Source organism: Aotus nancymaae, unplaced genomic scaffold (assembly GCF_030222135.1).
Source record: "Aotus nancymaae isolate 86718 unplaced genomic scaffold, 86718_ANA_hifiasm-v0.15.2.pri h1tg000067l, whole genome shotgun sequence".
Lineage (NCBI taxonomy): Eukaryota > Metazoa > Chordata > Mammalia > Primates > Aotidae > Aotus > Aotus nancymaae.
In genome coordinates, this window is record NW_026988482.1 from 8007419 (window position 1) to 8027354 (window position 19936).

At 43.6% G+C, this 19936-nt stretch overlaps 1 protein-coding gene and 1 pseudogene across 1 annotated transcript in view; both read left to right on the forward strand.

Annotated features, from left to right (window-relative positions):
* Positions 1 to 7298: 7298 nt before the first annotated feature.
* On the forward strand, positions 7299 to 8176 carry LOC105729910 (elongation factor 1-delta-like; annotated as a pseudogene).
* Positions 8177 to 15986: 7810 nt separating this feature from the next.
* The window catches only part of KNG1 (kininogen 1), a 29928-nt gene continuing 25978 nt past the window's right edge, over positions 15987 to 19936 (forward strand). Inside the window, exons 1-2 of the mRNA XM_012470836.3 lie at positions 15987 to 16372; positions 18188 to 18298. Coding sequence (XP_012326259.2) covers positions 16178 to 16372; positions 18188 to 18298 — 306 coding nt within the window. The 5' untranslated portion in view covers positions 15987 to 16177. The remainder of the gene's footprint in view (positions 16373 to 18187; positions 18299 to 19936) is intronic.

The window sequence follows — 19936 nt, forward strand, 5'->3', positions numbered from 1 at the left end:
GCTAAGTAACAGGGCACCTTTGCCCTGCTCTTATCATTTTTGCTCTCCATGTACCCTGGTCACTCAGGGTAGCCAATGCCTGGACAACACAGCAGAAGAGAAAGGGCAGCTTTTGTCTTGAGATTCACGAAGATGACGTTGACTTTGAGTAATACTCTTGAGAGTCATTCCTGAGAACCCAGTTCAAGATACCTCAGCAAGGCTGTGGTCCCATGAAAGAGCATGAGCAGCTGTGAGTCCTTGGGCAAATCACCTAATAACATCCCTTCACGTCAGTGTTTTTGATTGTAAAATATGAAGTGAGGTTTGGAGTTCAAGCACTCTAAGGCCTTCCGCTCCTGACTGTCAACGAATATAAAAATCTATGAACTTGTAATTGTATCCTATGAACACTGGTCCTGTTTTCACGAATGGCCAAAGGATATGTTGTGACATATGAGGGGATGTGTGAGGACTCGGGTCTGCTTCTGTGCTTTGCACATACGCTGAGGAAGAGGGTTTTGTTGTGCATGTGGGAGGTGGGTACTCAAATGCCAGGCTCTCTGACATAGGTGGAGAATGTGAAGATGAATGAGCAAAGATTCAAGACTTCAGTTCCAGAAAATGAGAGGTTCACACTCTCAGGAGTTCCCCCACTTTTTCCCTTGAAACTGTCTGGGGTATGGTCATGAAGCTTTAAATAGTTTCTCACTGGTTCTCCTGAGGATTTTTGGTGCCAACAGGATGCAGCACACAGACACTAAGAAAATGCAGGTTTTGAGATAAGCATTGATGCAGGAAACTCCCAATGCATTTTAAATGGACAGTAGAAAGATGATGCTTCTTTTTGCTCTCTCATGTCCGACCTAAGGAGGCAGGATGCAATGACTCAGCAAGGCCTCAAGAGCCTCTTTCTTTTTTTAATTTCTTCCTTTTTTTTTTTGAGACAGAGTCTTGCTATGTTGCCCCGGCTGGAGTGCAGTGGCCCAGTGTTGGCTCACCGCAACCTTCACCTCCTAGGCTCCAGCAATTCTCCTGCCTTAGCCCCGCTGAGTAACTGGGATTATAGGCCATGTCACCATGCCTGTCTAATTTTTGTATTTTTTGTAGAGACAGGGTTTCACCATGTTGGCCAGGCTGGTCTCACACTTCTGACCTCAAGTGATCTGTCCACCTTAGCCTCCCAAAAGGCTGGGATTATAGGCGTGAGCCACTGCTCCCGGCCTCAAGAGCCTCTTTCTTATAGGTGATCACACAGTGTAAGGTTATAGCCATAAGACATTCCTATGAATCTCAGGATCTCAGAGTGATTGACTTTAACTGCACCACGCATTCTGGTATGGTAATCTGTCAAACTGCTAATTCTTGATTAATATGAATTCAATCACGCAGTGGTATTCACCCCATTATGCCATGATGTACATGAAAGGAAGGGTCCTTGCCCTCGTTGACTCCATTACTCACTCTTCAGAGAAGAGAAGGGAGACAGGTTCCCCTGGTGCTGGTACACCTTCCTCTAAAGAAATTCAAGACATAAAAATAGAGATATGAGAGGTAGTAGAGCATCATTACAGAGACATAGGCTCTGGAGTCAGACTTGCTTTACTTTGAATCTGAACCTCATCACTTAGGAATTGTGCAAGATTACACAAGAAGGCAGTTACTTAAACTTTTTAACCTTTTCTCACTTGTAAAGTAAGGATAGTAACAGCATTAGCTTTTAGAATCCTTGTCAGAGTTAAGATTCTCTATGTAGCACACTTTGCAGATTATTCTTAGCACTCAGTAAGTATTGGTGTCCACATTTAAACGCCATGAATTACTCTACAGTTTACAAAGCAATGATACCTGTTATCTCATTTAATCTTCCAACAAGGCAATAAAGTATAGGTTGTGATACTGTCAACTTAAGAAATAAACTAATTGTGACTCGAAGACGTTTAATGACTTGCCCTTGGGAACATAGCCAAGGTGTGATAAGGATACGACTCTGTACCAACAGTGTTGACACTAAATTACATGCTCTTTTTCTTTACTTTTTCTTAGTTTTAGCTAAGCCTTTAAGCTGATTCATGTGATATATGAAATTATATGATTTTATAATATATATGATATATACCTAAACTTAAAACTGAGGGTTTTTTAACCATTCCTTAGAAGGGAGGAAGCAAGATTCATATAATTTCTCTGCCCTCAGGTTTCCCATCTGCAAAATGGGGATTAAAATAGTATCTATCTCATAGGATGGTGGGAGGGCTAATAATTTACCATATTTATAAAGCACTTTTTTCTCATTGTTCAGCTCCTAATTATAGGTGAGAACATGTGGTATTTGGTTTTCTGTTCCTGTGTTAGTTTGCTGAGGATAATGACTTCCAGCTCCATCCATGTCCCCACAAAGGACATGATCTTGTTTCTTTCTATAGCTTCATAGTATTCTATGGTATATAAGTACCATATTTTCTTTATCTAATCTATTACTGATAGGCATTTGGGTTGATTCCATGTTTTTGCTATTGTGAACAGTGCTGCAATGAACATATGCGTGCATGTATATCTGTAATAGAAGGATTTATATTCCTTTGGATATATACCCAGCAATCCTAGGTCTTTGAGGATCACCACACTGTCTTCCACAATGGTTGAACTAATTTACATTCCCACCAACAGTGTAGAAGCATTCCTATTTCTCCGTAACCTTGCCAGCATCTGTCGTTTCTTGACTTTTTAGTAATTGCCATTCTGACTGGCATGAGATAGCATCGCATTGTGGTTTTGATTTGCATTTCCTTAACGATTAGGGATGCTGAGCTTTTCTTCATATGTTTGTAACCAGCTTTTATTAAGGCCCTACACAGCAAGTATTTTTATTCATTGCAACTGATTGACACCCACAAAGATCTTATTTGATAAATGAGGAGGTAATTGATGCTCAATAAATGAAGGGTCTTGCCAATATTCACAACCAAGCTGAGATTAAAATCCATTTCTTTTCATGCATAGTCCCATGGGATTTTCCCTTGATTATTTACAAATTGATATCCATGTACCTGCAGGAAAATGTTGCTAATAATAACTGGTATTTGCATGGTGACCTACAGTTTACAAAACGCTGTCACATATATTACAGCCATTTCAGAACCTCAAGATAATGCCACTGACAAGTAAAATCAAGTATCTGCCTCCATTTCCTCACTAAAACGTAGCCTAGAGTTTTAAACATTTACCAAAGGACCTTTATCTAGAAAGTTTTAGGACACGGAATTTTAATTCTGATTTCACATTGAGGATTTTTCTGAGGTTTGACAACATATCGTTCGTAGCTGAAAGTTGAAAGGAAGGAATCATATATTAGTTCTTTTTCAGGCTGTAGAAATTTTCAACCTGAACCAGTTTTAGAACTCTACTTAGTGGCCACCAGAAAAGACACCTCCTTCCCCTATCTCCATCTCCAACAAACTCTTCTTTCTTCATGAAAATATGGTACATATACACCATGGAATACTATGCAGCCATAGAAAGGAACAAGATCATGTCTTTTGCAGGAACATGGATGGAGCTGGAAACCGTTATCTTCATGAAGAGTTCATGAGTTTGGTGTGGGTAATGTAAGCCCAGTGGTGAACCATGGAAGCTGGAGAAGAGGCTCAGGGCTAAGTGTTTTATAGCATACTCTCATTTAACTGAGCCCTTTGATGTCTGGTGTGATGCCTGTAATCCCAGCACTTTGGGAGGCAGAGGCAGGCGGATCACTTGAGGTCAGGAGTTCAAGACCAGCCTGGCCAATATGGTGAAACCCTGTCTCTACCAAAAAATACAAGTTAGCAAGGCGTGTTGGCAAGCTCCTGTAGTCCCAGGTATTTGGGGGGTTGAGATGGGATAATCACTTGAACCCAGGAGGTGGAGGTTGCAGTGAACTGAGATCTTACCACTGCACTCCAGCCTGGGTGACAGAGTGAGATTCTGCCTCAACAACAACAACAACAACAACAACAATAGAGCCCTCCTACACCCGTGAGTACATAGTATTATACCCATTTTACAATGGCTGACTTTCAGAAATCTTTTGTAACTTTCCCAAACTCACAACTAGGAAACGGAGAAGCCAGGATGAACATAGGTCTCTCTGATTCCCAAACTGTACTCAGAACCTCAATGCTTAACAATTTCTTCCAGCAGACAGCCATCCTCTTGTCCTAGTCAATCTTTCACAGCTGGGTTTAGGGGCCTCTGGAACATAAGCGTGCCAGCCAGTTTTAGTCCTTGTACTTAGGCTGGAGCCAGCAGACACTTGCCTTGACAATGTCCATGAAAATCCATCTTTATGCTAATCAGATTCCCTCCTGTCCAGCACTTTCCTCTAAGGGACCAGCTAAAGTTACAAAAATCCTTCTCCAATACCATTCTTCATTGTTTCTAGGCATGGGCAACTTAGGTCTCCAGGGCAGAAGGGTTGGCCTAAAGGCAAGGCAGCAATGATGTGGTTTTCCTCACCACCACCCATGGGGAAGCCCAGTGCTGGTGCCTGCTCATGAAAGAAACCACAGTAAGTTGAATGATATACCCTTTACCACCTGCACGTTCCCCAAAGTGTTAACAAGGAAAGATTGTTGAACAACTGGTGGAACTATCTGATCATATTACTCTTATTTTTCTAAAGCTCTTCTCTCTTTCCTGAATGTCTGGAAGTTCACACCTCTGGCTGGGCATCTTCACTTCCCCATGTGAGTACATACACAACGCGCGCACACACACACACGCGCGCACACACACACACACACTCTAACAGGTTTCTGTCTCCTCTGAAAGTCTATGGAGTCTGCAGAGTAGATTTGTCCTATGATGCAGGAGGCTTGAACTTGAAAAGCCCAAAAGACCTTGTCATAATCTGCCAAGTCTTCAACCCTCAGGTGGGTTGTCTAAGCAGATTTTGTCATGAGCAGTGCTAGACTAAGTGATATTTGCACACACATAGTGTAATTGGTTCTTATGGCTCTCTAAGAGAGATTGTGTATGCATGTGTGTGTGAGAGAGAGAAAGAGACAGACAAGAAAAGAGATACAGAGAGTGCCCCATACCTGGGGAAAGAAGTGCAATTGCTGGTATCACACAAAAAGTATGAATACTTTTCCAAGAACTGGGGAGGAACAAAACTTGGCAGAAAAGTAAAATCATGTCCAATTGAATCAACCTTGAATGAATTTGAAAATGCTCCTTGTAGTCAGGACTCCCAGTGTGAGACTTAGTCATTCCTAGCTTTTATTATTAGGCACAGAATCTAAGGGGAATAAATTAGCCTCAAATTTATTATATAAATGTATATAAAATAAAATGCAAAACTATATTTTACATCTGTCCCAGAAATCTTAGTTCTATTTTTTACATGAGTACAAAGATTTGCTTCATGGAATTTTTTTTATAAGAAACAAAACTGAAAATAATCCAAACATCCACATCCCAAATTTTGAAAAGAAAGAAAGAGAAACAAAGGGTAGGACTGTCACCATGAACATGACTGTAGATATTTTTGAAAATTAAACTCTAAACAAGGAAAAGGGGGTAGAAGTTAAGTGTTCAGCCTTAGGGAGTAAGGGGTGTCAATATAATCCAGCCTCGGACCTCTGTCAAGAATATCAATTATAAGGCACTAGTTCTCCAATGTTGGTCCACACATGGGTGCCAGGCCATAATATAGTTTCACCACTGTCTGTTAAAATGAGAAAAATAAGGATAATATATATATTTTTTTTTCATAAAGATGGGAGTCTCGCTGTGTTGCCCAGGCTGATCTCAAACTCCTGAGCTCAAGTAATCTGCCTGCCTGGGCCTCCCAAAATGCTGGGATTACAGGCATGAGCCACCATATCTAGCCAAGAATAATGTTTCTTATATCTAATATTTATCCATCTATAGGACTATCTTTTACTCTAAAGTTGTATTTTTGACCCTTTTGTGAAACAATGATGATGGAAGATGACAGTTGTTGTTTACATTTTAAATATCAACTGAATTAGATAACAATTTCAGAACGCTTTTTAAAAATTCTGCTTTTCAAATTCATTTGTGGAACCTAAGATCTGGGTGGTTGCCACTGGTCTAAATCCAGTTAAATGTCTAACTTCTCACTGCATGTTACATGATGATATTCACTTTTCTGTGTTCCTTACCAGGAATATAGAATCATCAATGGTGTAAACCCCATTTGGGATATCCCTTCCACTCTGGTAAGCATGAGCATTCTCCTACTGCTGGGCTTCCATTTAAGCCCCATGGATCCAGAGATCATCACCATCCCCACAAACCACAAGAACTGGGATGCCCACCTCCCCCAGATGAAAAAGATCACTCAGACAGATCCCCACTTCAACAAAAGGGCTTATCCACAATTGCTTCCTTCTTGGTCAACAGGTCATCATATCCCTTCTGGCACAAACAGTCACCCCTCATAATCATAATTACAATGAGCTCCATCTTCGTGACCATCATCTCCATGGACACCATCTGCATGGACACCGTCCCTATGCACAACACCACCATGGCCATAATTTCCATGATGTTGGACCCTGTGACCCACCACCCCATAGCCAAGGTCCCCAAGTTCACCATCGCCATGGCCATGGCCCACAACCTGGGCATTCAGAAGGATGAGATCCAGGTAAAAGAAACTTACCCTTCCATTGCAGACAAACTGGATCTGTGTACTGACTCCTTCCACTAAGGAAAGGTGAGGTGCTCCCTCTTCCTGAAGCCAATTTTCCCAGCTTCCCATTGTCACCCCACAACAACCCTCTAAAGCCAGACATTCAGCTCTCCCTCAATCAGCCCCTGAATCATGTCCAGGGAAGTTCAAGAGTGAGTTTCCACAAATTTCCATGTTTTTTGCATATACGTTTCCAAAATAAAATGTGATTTCTTAGATGGGAAAAAATTAAAATATTTTTGAACTAGAACCACAAATGAAATGACCAGTAATAATGAAAACCTCAGTTCCTTTCACCTTTCATGCTTACTCAAGATGCCCCAAAATATGGATGGGAAAGGAGATCACATGAGCTACAGTGAAATGGAAAGGAAAGCGCTCAGTGCTGCCAATCAGTAGTTAATTCTGTCACTCTCCACTACATCCCTTGAGGCAAATCTATGACCTTCAGAATTTCTTTCTCCTTTGGACTTAACCCTGATTCTAGTCTATTACTGCTTGGGCTACATCTGGGCATACCAAGAAGGTATGGTGCTTAAAGGATGGATGATGATAGTGATGAAAATGATGATGATGATTATTATAAAAGTGACGCACCCCTTTCCTCAGGGGTCCCGCATCCGCGGATTCCTCCTCCCTGGTAGCCGTGTCCTTGGCTGGCATCAGAAAAATGGCTACAAGCTTCCTAGTACATGAGAAGATCTGGTTCGACAAGCTCAAACATGAAGATGCAGAAAGGAGATTTTACGAGCAGATGGACGGGCGTGTGGCCGGCGCCAGCGTGACCCTCCGCGACACTGCGAGAGCCAGAGAGAACATCCAGAAATTTGTGGCCAGAAGCTCAGGCCCCGGGGCCTCCAGTGGCCCCAGTGGAGACCACAGCGAGCTCATCGTCCGCATCGCGGGTCTGAAAGGGGAGAACCAGAGCCTGGCGCCACGCGGCACCATGCAGGAACCGCAACAGGCCATCTCTAAGCTGGAGGCCGCCTCAACGTGCTGGAGAGGAGCTCGCCCGGCCCCCGGGCCACAGCCTCGCAGACCCAGCCACGCGTCTCTCACGCATGCGCCACGTGGAGCCCCCGGCCAAGAAGGCAGCCACAGCAGCAGAGGAGGACGAGGACATTGACTCACCTGGCAGCGAGGATGAAGAGGAGGACCAGGAAGCAGCACAGCTGAGGGAGGAGCGGCTGCGGCAGTCCGCGGAGAAGAAGGCCAAGAAGCCTGGGCTGGTGGCCGAGTCCTCCATCCTGCTGGACGTCAAGCCTTGGGACGATGAGGCGGACATGGCCCAGCTGCAGGCCTGTGTGCGCTCAGTCCAGCTACACCGGCTGGTCTGGGGAGCCGCCATGCTGCTGCCTGTGGGCTACGGAATCCGGAAGCTGCAGATTCATTGTGTGCTGGAGGACCGCAAAGTGGAGACACTCGCTGGAGGAGGAGATCGCCAAGTTTGAGGAGCACGTGCAGAGTGTCCACACCGCAGCTTCCAATATGATCTGAAGTGTGTGTGTGTGTGTGTGCGTGTCCCTGCCACGATTAAAAACTGAGACCAATGCCAGGTGCGGTGGCTCACGCCTGTAATCCCAGCACTTTGGGAGGACGAGGCGGGTGGATCACGAGGTCAGGAGTTCGAGACCAGCCTGGCCAAACTGGTGAAACCCCATCTCTACTAAAAATACAAAAATTAGCTGGGCGTGGTGGTGCATGCCTGTAGTCCCAGCTACTCGGGAGGTTGAGGCAGAGATTGTGCCACTGTACTCCAGCCTGGGCGACAGAGACAGACTGTCTCAAAAAAAAAAAAAAAAAAGTGACACAAACTCTCTCCTAGTGACTATTTCTGGTTATATAAATTTCCTCTTGGAAAAATAAGTTCGAAATTCAATCATGAAGCAAACAAACCTCTGGCTATAAATTGCAAAGAAGTTTCCTGGCATAAATCATGATCATAAATTCAGGTACACAAGAAATATCACTTTATATTCAGAATAAATTTATTTCAATTTCAGGTTGCCATCCTACTGGCCTAGTGGGAAGTTTAACTCTAGTCCTTCTTGGAGTCCCCTTGCCCTTCCCTGCTACTTTCCACACAAAGTTGGGCCACAGTTCTAGAATCTCATAATTGCCAACCTGTCTGGGTAGTGACCAGCAGAAGGAGGTCTGATCCTTGATCATTCACCCAACAGTTACCTTTGCTGAGGGATAGTCATGACCCTGTTTATATCACTCTCAGTCTGGTTTATCTGCTACTTCTGTAGCAAACTGTGGATGCAGGAGAGTCAGTACACTAGCAATGGACGTGACTGCCAAGGTATAGCATATGGCTACTCTCTCCCTGGTTTCTTGCTGCCCTCCTGGCTACAGGCCCAGAAAACAGGGCAAAGGTGTCCTCTGCTTCAAAGACCCCAGGCCCCACTGTTCTTCTTATATCATCTTCCTCAGCTAAGGCCTCTCCTTCTAGTCTCAGGGGAGTTCGCTTTATTTTTAGGGCCAGAGACTGTTTTTCCATGCTGTAATTTTCTTTCTTTTTCCTTCTCAAATCAGGGCTCAATCATTTAAAAGAAGCTAAAGGAATTCAGATTCTTGGCCTATAATCCCAGCACTTTGGGAGGCCGAGGCAGGCGGTTCACGAGGTCAGGAGTTCGAGACCAGCCTGGACAACATAGTGAAACCGCATCTCTCAAAAAAATTCAGATTCTCTATACCTTCCAACTACAATGGTGATGCTCAAAGTATTGCATAACTAACATGAAATAAGCACTGACCAATCAGACCAGATAAAACAACAAATCAGAACAGCCACTATTCACAAACAATCAGGGTGGCCACACTGGCAGATGCAGCTGAATGTGGTCCTTTAAAATCACATTCCTCCATGGAGGCATGGACACCAGGTCAGCTGTTTGAATCGGGAGAAAAGAAAGGCGAGAGCCAGGGAGGACAAGATACAGAGGTTAATAACTCGAAATGTCTCCTCCCACAGAAGCACTGGAGTAGGGTTCAATAATTTACAAAGTACTTTCACAACCACTGCTTGAGTTAATGACAGTATTACCTGGAATACAGAGAAGCTGATGCTCTCAATTCATTTCAATTAAATGCATTCTTCACAGGCACACCTGATACTGCAGGAGAATAATGAAGAAACCATTCCCACCCTGGGAGCATACATTCTACTAGAGGTTTTAGACAATACACCATGTATCCTTGCTTTTCTAGACTTTTTATGTCTTCGTGGTTAAAAAGGCTATGACTTTGTGTTTGCAAATATTTTGTAAACTTTCACAGGTGATGTTCACAGAGGGAATATTACTACCTCCTCAATGTCTAAAGCCCAATCTCCTCACTGTTCCCTAGAAAATTCCTCCCACTTTCTACCATCACCCTTGCTGTCAGTGGCACAACCATTCTTTACATCCTAAGGTGAGAAATATTTATGGATTCTCTCCTTTTCTTCATCCCCTATAACAGCACAAACGTTGTCTGCTTTGTTCACTAAAGCGCCACCCACACGCTAGGGGTTCAAGAAATGTCTATTTAATGAGCTGGCACAGTAAACATTTATTATGACTCTGAAGAGTTTTCTGTTTTGTAATTTCATCTTTACCAACAAGTCCCTTATACAGAAAATACAATTGTATCAAAATAGTTCAGTTGCTGGAACAAACTCAGTGGCCTAATGATGGAGAATTTGATTTCTCTCTTCATGTTACAGGTCAATATAGGTTATCAGCAGGCGGCCAACCACACAGCGATTCAAGGTGCCAGGCTCCTTTTCTCTGTGGCTCTGCCCTCCCGTTGGCTTCAGAATTGTCTCTTGGGTCGTCTGCATCCAGCCCACATGGGGAGAGAGTGGAGGATCATGAAGGTGGTTTCTGCAGGCCAGGCCTGGAAGGCGCATGCATGATTTATGCCCACATTTCACTGGCTAGAGCTCAGTCATATGGCCACACCTAACGCAAGGGAGATGGGGAAACAAAGTCTACCTGTGCTCCAAGGAGGAGAGGGACATAGGAAGAGAAAATGGGCTGCACAACCACCATTCTTAGAGAAGAAAGCTGCTGAAATAGCTAGAACCTGTGAAATATGGCATTGGAAAAATAAAAAGGAGCTTGCAGAGAGTGGTCCTTGAGGTGTACATGGAGGTCCTCTGCTGGTTTATGAATAAGGGCTGGGATTGTACCTGCAACCAGGCAGGACCATCTGAGGCTTACAATTACACCAAACCCTACACAACTAACTCCTTAGTCATTCAAAGAAGCAGTGCCCCACAAAGACAATAAAAAAAAAAAAAAAAGGAAAAAGAGGTTGAATTACTTGCTTAGGATCTTACAGTCAGTAAATGTGGGACTGGGATTGGAACCTTGGTTGGCCTCTGCCAAAGCCACAGACTGTCTTCTTTATGACACTGCTGGTGATACCGCCCAGGCCTGTTTGTGAGCCTTCACTAGAAACACATGTGCTGGTTAGCCTCGACCATTCCTGTCCATTCCCCCTGGACAGTGCTCCCTCATGCATTTCCCCATCCTCCCAGTGTTCAGCTTCTGCATCTCTGCTTCTCCTCCTTCCTCTCTGTCTCAGAACTTCACAAAATCTCTTCCACGCTACATGTTTTCCACACAACTCCGCATTACAATCTACCTTCTCCCATGACTATGCACTGAAGCCATTTCAGCCAGGCAGGGATTCTTAGACCCCTTTTCCTAGCACTGGAGATAACTTACAAGAACTAATTACCATGCCCTGCATGTATATTAATATTACCTCATTCACTTCTCAAAAACACCTGGTTAAGATATTATGATTTTCTATCATCTACATATGAGACACCTAAGGCTCAGAAACTTTATGTGACCCTGCCTTGCTTGGGATCAAATAGGTAAGTAGCAAAGCTAGATTGGAATCCAGGTTGGACTTACTGCCAAGCTCATGTTCCTGCTCCACCCTACACTGGCCCCATTGGCTCCCACTGACCCTTCTTCTCCGGGGGCTCCAGGGAGAATCAGTTGGCAAGTTAGATTGACAAGAAGTCTTAACAACAACAAAACTTCAAATTTTGTTTGTAAGATTGGAAGACACACATTTGCTAAGGACAAACACATGTCTGTAACCTACCTTTAAAACTCCTCTCTCTCTGAATAGTCTAAATCTATTTAAAAGGTTGCTTAGTGTTGGTGAATGCAAAACACGATATCCATTGTAGGGACAAAAAGGTGTGATGCCTTTCCTTACCCATCATAAGGGTCACAGCTGGGACTCTTACAACAACAAAAAAGCTTAGCAAGGCAAAGCACAGCATATTCGTTTAATCCAAGTTTTTATAGCATGGGAGTCTTCAGAATCAAGGCCCAAACACACAATGACACTGTCCACTGTTAGGCTTAAGTGGATGAAGACTGTAAAAAATAAAATGTGACTGAATAAACAGGGAAAGATCCGATAGTAATAGACTATAGGGGAAACCCCACAAGGCCTTCAGTTTGCATTTTCCCTGGCCCCTCTGTGTGGCTTTTCTTGCTCCTGGGCATGGGGCCACATCCCTCTGGAGTGTGGATCTGAGGACCTACTATCAGACAGAGTAGATCCTAGAATTTCCTTTTTTTCTTCTTTCTTTCTTTGAGACCAAAGTTTGCTTCTGTTGCTTAGGCTGGAGTGCAATGGTGTCATCTCGGCTCACTGCAACCTCTGCCTCCTGGGTTCAAGTGATTCTGCTGCCTCAGTCTCCTGAGTAGCTGGGATTACAAGCACCAGCCACCACGGCTGGCTAATTTTTTTTTTTTTTCAGTAGAGACGGGGTTTCACTGTGTTGCCCAGACTGGTCTCGAACTCCTAATCTCAAGCAATCCGCCTGTCTCGGCCTCCCAAAGTGTTAGGATTACAGGCCTAGGATCTGCTGGGTGTGTGCAGCAGAATTTCCTTATGGACAGCTCCTACAAAGAAAAACCCAGAGGGAGGGGAGGGCTATATTTTAGGTTTTATGGCTGTTTGGGGGCAGAGGCATTTCACTTTCTGTGACCTGCCTGGGGGAAGAGAAATTCTAGTTTCTATGGCTTGCCTTAAGGGAGAAAGGAGAGCAGGAGAAAGTAGAGTGGGAGAAGGTCAAACAGATCTCACTTCTAAGGCCCTTTACGTTTCCTTCAGTTCAAAGGACTCAGCATTGCAAGGCACCATAGTTTGGAATATTGTGTTCTGGGTCTCAACAATATTCGAGTGAACACAGGAGTGGTAAATGTACTGGGGCTATGTAATGAGGGGTGATCTGTTAGAATTGCATGGGAGGAGGCTTCAGCTGGGTAGCAACACGGGTAGGATTTGCATAGGAAGAGGGTCTGGGTAAAAGCATTCCTGGTGAACTCCTGGCACCACTACTTCTAGTGGGTAGAGTATCAGAAAGAAGGGTATTGGGGAACAATTGAATATAAGCGGAGGGGTTCCAGAAGTTCTATGTGGGCTCTGGAGCTGCCATTAGTTGGGAGATGAGCCTGTGGACTCGTCTTAAAGCAAAGCAAGGCTACTGTTTTCACTTAGATTATTTGGTTACCTGGAGTGGATTTGAGTGGCTGATAGACATTATGGAAAGACATGAAGCCTCCCTCCTCTCTTTCAAAACAAACTACCCTCTCTTTGGTGGAACAATTGAAATCAGGAGGACAGACAGGAGTACTACAGGGGACAAGCAATGTACCCTTCTTAACGTATCAGGGAGGGGGCACTGCAAGTTGCAGAGAACAGGAGTGCTGGAATTTCGGGTTCAATTCAGTGATGCTTACTCCCATTCCAGACTCTGCTCCAGGTTATCGCACAGCATGCGTCAGCACCGAGCTACCTCTGAGAGCCAGCATACAGAGTGGGTGAGTGGGAGAGGCCCCAGTGTGCCTGGGGAAACTGAGGCAGGAGACAGGGACATGAACTTGGAAGTTATGTATGCAGGAACGAGGGAATGAGGGCCAGACCTGGGCAGTGAGAATCAGGGCAATGAGAATGAGGAATAGACATGAGAGATACTGCCAGTTGGTTGAGCCAGCAGACACTTATCTTGACAGGGTTCATGAAAACCCATTTTTATGCTATACAGTTTGCCTTTTGTTCAACACTTTCTTCCATGGAAGAAAACCACAACTTGAAATAAGACCCTGCACCACCTGCACTTTCTTCAAAGTGTACATGAGGAGACTGACTGTTGAGCCACTGGTGGGGCTATCTGATCATATTACTCATTTTTCTAAAGCTCTTCTTCCTTTGCTGAATGACTGGAAGCTCACAACTCTGGTTGGGTATCTTCAGTTCCCCATATGGGCACGCATGCATGCACGTGTGCACACACATACACACACACACAGTCTCCTCTCTTCTTTAAAAGTGTTCCAATTCTGCAGAGCAGATTTGCCCTATGATGTCATAAACTATGAAGTCTTCAACCCTCAGGTGGGTTTTTTCTAAGTAGGCTTTGTTATGAGCAGTACCAGACTAAGTGATATTTGCCCACACATAATGTATTTGGTTCTTATGGCTCTGTGTGTGTGTGTGTGTGTGTGTGTGTGTGTGTGAGAGAGAGAGAGAGAGAAAGGAAGGAGTAGGAGAAGAGATACAACACTCCTCGGGAAAGGAGTGCAATTGCTAGTGTCACACAAAAAGAATGCAAACTTTTCCAAGAATTGGGGAGGAATAAGATTTGGCAGAAAAGTAAAGTCATATCCAATCAATCAACCTTGAATGAATTTAAAGATGCTCCTTGTAGTTAGGACTCCAGTGCTGAGACTTAGTCATTACTAGATTTTAATATTAGGCATAACATCTGGGCGCAATGGTTCGCACCTGTGATTCCAGCAGTTTGGGATGCCGAGGCAGGCAGATCACTGGAGGTCAGGCGTTTGAGACCAGCCTGGCCAACATGGTGAAATCCAGTCTCTCCTAAAAGTACAAAAATTAGCTGGGCGTGGTGGCAGGTGCCTGTAATCCCAGCTACTTGGGAGGCTGAGGCAGGAGAATTGCTTTAACTCGGGAGGAGGAGGTTGCAGTGAGCTTGAGATCTTACCACTACACTCTGGCCTGGGCAACAGAGCAAGACTCTGTCTTACAAAAAAAAAAAAATGGGCATAGAATCTAAGAACAAATTAACCTCAAATTTATTATATAAGTGTATATAAAATAAGATGCAAAACCATGTTTTACATCTCTCCAAGAAATCTTTGTTCTATTTTATAGGAGCACAAAGATTTTCTTTACAGAATTTTTTATCAGGAAAAAGATTGAAAATAGTCCAAACATCTATGTCCTGTGTCAAAAAAAAGGAAAAAGGAAAGAAATAGTAGGTTTGTCACCATGAACATGGCTCTATAGATTTTTTAAAAATTAAAGTTCAAACAAGGACCAGATTGAATAGGCCAATTTTTATCCTTTAGTAGTAAGGATGTTGATATCATCAAGCCTCAGGCATCTGTTGAGATTATCGACTACGTTTTTCCAATGTCGGCCTACACATGGGGGCCATTCTGAAATATAGTTTCTCCACTCTGTGTTGATGTGAGAAAAAAAAAAAGTTTTATTGCTAGCTTTGAGGGAGAAGTGTTCTATGACCCACCTTGGGAAGAAGTAGAGCAAGAGAAAGGCAGGCAGGAGAAGGCGAGAAGGAGACTTTGCTTCTGCACCCCTTTTAATGTCCTTCAGTTTAAAGTACTCAGCATGCCAAAGAGCCATATGCAGGGCTATCTTTTTCTGTGCCAAACCAACACCACCAAACCAGAAAGAAGCAAGCATAGGGAATCCAAGGCTTCACTCAACCCATCTCTTCCTAGGCCTCTCCTCTATCTCTTCCACCCTGGGAGCATTTTCTTTTATAGAACTAATGCGATTGAGCAGAGAGAGGCTGGCCTATCCAGAGACCAGATAGGATGCCCATATTTTATTTTCAGTTGTGCCAATGTCCTGCATGGGACTCCCGGAACTCACTGGATGCCCCTGGGCATGAGCTTCTTAGGCATGTCATATAATTAATAGCAGTCTGCTTCTATGCAGGTAGGTATCCTGCAAAGAAATTTTGTATGAAATGTGTCTGCATATTGTACTCATTGTCGCATTGTTTACCCATGTAGTGACCTTCATAAATGGCTCTGCAAAAGTCACAAGGGAGTAATCGAGTTAGCATGCACTTTGTTCCCCTCCTTTATCAGATTCTGCTCTGATTTGCTATATAAAGTTGTGTAATCACCTGGAAATGTGCACTGTGCTCCCATGTGCTTTTCAAATGCAAATGAGCAGGTTAACAACCCCAGTGTTGCAATGTTCTAGCCTTAAATATATTTGGATAACCCAGCAGAGCCATTTTGCCTTTGGGAACAGGGCAGCTAGCCTATGGCAGCAGGAATCCAACAAGTGCCCTGAGTGCTGAGGCAGAGAGGAGGACAGAAGAAACAAGAGGCTGGAGATTGCCAAATTCAGCCTCCCGCTTGGCTCCTGATTCTTGGTGAAACCATCCCTCAGCTCCTAGAGCGAGAGTGTTAGATCATGAAACTAATTACCATCCTTTTCCTCTGCTCCAGGCTGCTACTAGGTTTAACCCAGGAATCACAGTCCGAGGAAATTGACTGCAATGACAAGGATTTATTTGAGGCTGTGGATGCTGCTCTGAAGAAATATAACAATCAAAACCTAACAACCAACCAGTTTGTATTGTACCGCATAACTGAAGGCACTAAGATGGTGAGTGAACTGTGTTTAACCTTGAAGTCACTTGGGATTTGTACTATCACTAGGAGCCCAGGCCACACACACACACACACACACACACCACCGCCACCACCACCACCACCACCACTACCACCAAAGAGGAGATAATCAAAGGTAGAAGCTTACAACTTGTGAAAAGACCAATACACTCTCTGGCCTGGGGAGGGAAGACAGAGTATGACTCATCCTCAGGCAGTTTGGCTTCCTGGATGATCAGAGAAGTAGAATCTAGGGTGAAATGAAACAAAAGTAGATGGAGAAATCTGAATAGGACCAAGTAGAGTGGGAGAATTTAGGAATTTAGTTAGACTGCACCAAAAGAATTCACTGCATCTCTGGCCCTAAAACTAAAATATATAGACCTCCAAACCTTAAATGGGAGGGGGTACTTCATGGGGTATGTCTAAGAGGAGTCAGGAATGAGATTAGTGTGATTCTACGGAATTAGAAGTCTGCATGGCTGAATGCATCAGGTTTAACACAATGTTTTAGTTGGTTTTTGATATTTTTATTATTGCAATGATTCACTCCAGGAGGAGACAAATCCTGGCAGAATCCATGGTTCAAAGAAATACCAATCTTTCAAGAGTATGTTTAAATAAATTTCATTATAAAAGACTAAATCTCTGGGACAGGTAAGCAACTCGTTGCTTTAGCAGGAAAAAAAAAAACTCACCACGTGAAAACAAGGGGATAAAGAAAAAAACACAGTGGACACGTTATTTTTTCTGAAAGTAAAATCAAGCCATTTTGTTTCATAATCTAATATAGTCATGTAAGAAATTCTGCTTCATGGTGATCTCAAACAATTTATTGGTGGTGTGATTCCCAATAGATTGTGGGTGTGATTGTAAATATACTAAAAAACATTAAATTGTATACCTTTAGTGGGTAAATTGTATGGCATGTAAATTACATTCAATAAAGCTGTTTAAAAAAGAAAAAGTAGGCCGGGCACGGTGGCTCACACCTGTAATCCCAGCACTTTGGGAGGCCGAGGAGGGTGGATCACGAGGTCAAGAGATCGAGACCATCCTGGCCAACATGGTGAAACCCCGTCTCTACTAAAATATACAAAAATTAGCTGGGCGTAGTGGTGCACGCCTGTAGTCCCAGCTACTTGAGAGGCTGAGGTAGAAGGATTGCCTGAAACCAGGAGGCAGAGGTTGCAGTGAGCCAAGATCGCGCCACTGCACTCCAGCCTGGCAACAGAGCAAGACTCCATGTCAAAAAAAAAAAAAAAAGAAAGAAAGAAAGAAAGAAAAAAGAGAAAGTAGGAAACAAAGCAAACCAAATAAAAGTACTAAAATCACCCATAGTTAGTTCCACCATACAGAGATAACTGTTAACATTTGTTTAAAGTTCTCTTGTTTGCGTTTTCTAATTTGTAAAAGTCATATATGTTCATCACGGGGAAAAGACCACTTAGAATGTTTGCTTGAAGAATATGAAAGATAATTATAATCGCACCACTGAGAGACAAAAATTTTATCACCTTGCTCCGTGTCTTTCCAGATTTTTAAAAGACATAGATTTGTGTATAAACCAGTTTTTATAAAAATGGGCTAATACTATGCATATTACTTTGTAACCTTTAAAAATACATTGTGAGTATATTATAAATATTCTTTCACATAAATGTTTATGATACAAATATAAATATATTTTAAGTAAATGCTTTGCTCTCAAGTCAAAAAGATCAATATTCCTAACTTTACCGGAACCCACTACAATTATTTGCTATTGGGTCAGTTGGATGAACCCTAAGTATCTTTGGCTGCTTTTCAGGTTGGCTCTGACACATTTTATTCCTTCAAGTACGAAATCAAGGAGGGGGACTGTCCTCGTCAAAATGGCAAAACCTGGCAGGACTGTGACTACAAGGATGCTGCGGAAGCGGTAAGTGTATTGGCCATTCTCGGGCCTTTGGTTTTCTCCATTGACCCTGCCAGATTTTTTAATCATGCAGAAATGATGACCACTGGTGAGCCTGTTTATGAGAAATCACATAAACACTACAAAGTGTAGGAAAGTCAGATGCTTGGCCGGGCATGGTGGCTCACACCTGTAATCCCTGCACTTTGGGAGGCCAATGTGGGTGGATCACCTGAGGTCAGAAGTTCAAGGCCAGCCTGACCAACATGGAGAAACTCCATCCCTATTTAAAAATATAAAATTAGCCAGGCGTGGTGGCAAATACCTGTAATCCCAGATACTCAGGAGGCTGAGACAGGAGAATTGTTTCAATCTAGGAGGTGGAGGTGCAGTGAGCTGAGATCGCACCATTGCACTCCAGCCTGGGCAACAAAAGCGAAACTCCGTCTCAAAAAAAAAAAAAAAAGGAAGAAAAGTCAGATGCTTTATATCTGTGTTCTTGCATAGCCAGAAAAATCATGGAGAAGCCAGCAGTTAAACATGGAGAAAGACTTTCCATGAGACGGGGGCTCTAGTGTCCAGTGAGAACACGTGGCTCAGACTCCAGAGAGAGAACAGATCGACATTTGGGCCAAGCTGAAGGGCTAGTGAGCGAAGAGCATGGGTGCTTTGATTGTACAACCTTGAGTGCAAATCTTGACTCTGCCTTCTAGGGGCTGTGCCCTGTACTGCCTGTTTCTAGAGGCTGTGTGGATAAAGAGAGGTATGATAGTGAGTGAGGTGTGACCTCTCAGAACTGGCACTCTCCGCTGTATATGGGAGATAATATTGACCTCATTAGGTTGTTAGAGGATGAAATGAGATGGATTATGCAAATAACTTTGATAACAATGGTTATCTCAACCAAATGCCCAACATATAGGCCTGGCACACCACAGATGGTTGTTTTGCTTTAATTAAGGGAGATTTCAGACAGTATCTGCCTCAGAAGCAAGCCTCTCTTTTCATGGATTGATTCCCTTCTTTTATGTCAGAACCTAGAAGATGACTGCCAGTCATCTGTGGTTACCAAAGAGCGCTGGACTCTGAGTCAGGAGTCTAGGATTCTGCACTGCTGGTTCTTCCTTCTCAGTGATCTCATCTGGAAGGTGGAGATAAGTGCTGCTGTGCCCTATACTACCTACTTCTAGGGGCTGTGTGGATAAAGGGAGGTGTGCTTTATCCTGATAGAATAGTGTCTGTCACTTAGCATCCAATAGCTATGACTGAAGAATGACAAGACAGAACAAAACAAAAACACTGTACAAGCCGGCGCCGTGGCACACACCTGTAATCCAAGCACTTTGGGAGGCCCAGGTGGGCAGATCACCTGAGGTTGGGAGTTGGAGACTAGCCTGACCAACATGGAGAAACCCCCATCTCTACTAAAAATACAAAATTAGTCAGGCGCTGTGGTGCATGCCTGTAATCCCGGCTACTCAAGTGGCCGAGGCAAGAGAATCGCCTGAACCCAGGAGGTAGAAGTTGCAGTGAGCCAAGATCGCGCCATTGCACTCCAGCCTGGGCAACAAGAGCAAAACTCTGTCTCGGAAAACAAACAAACAGAAACACTGTTAAACAATAACAAACAGCTGCCTCTTATTAAGTGCCTGCTCTGTGGTG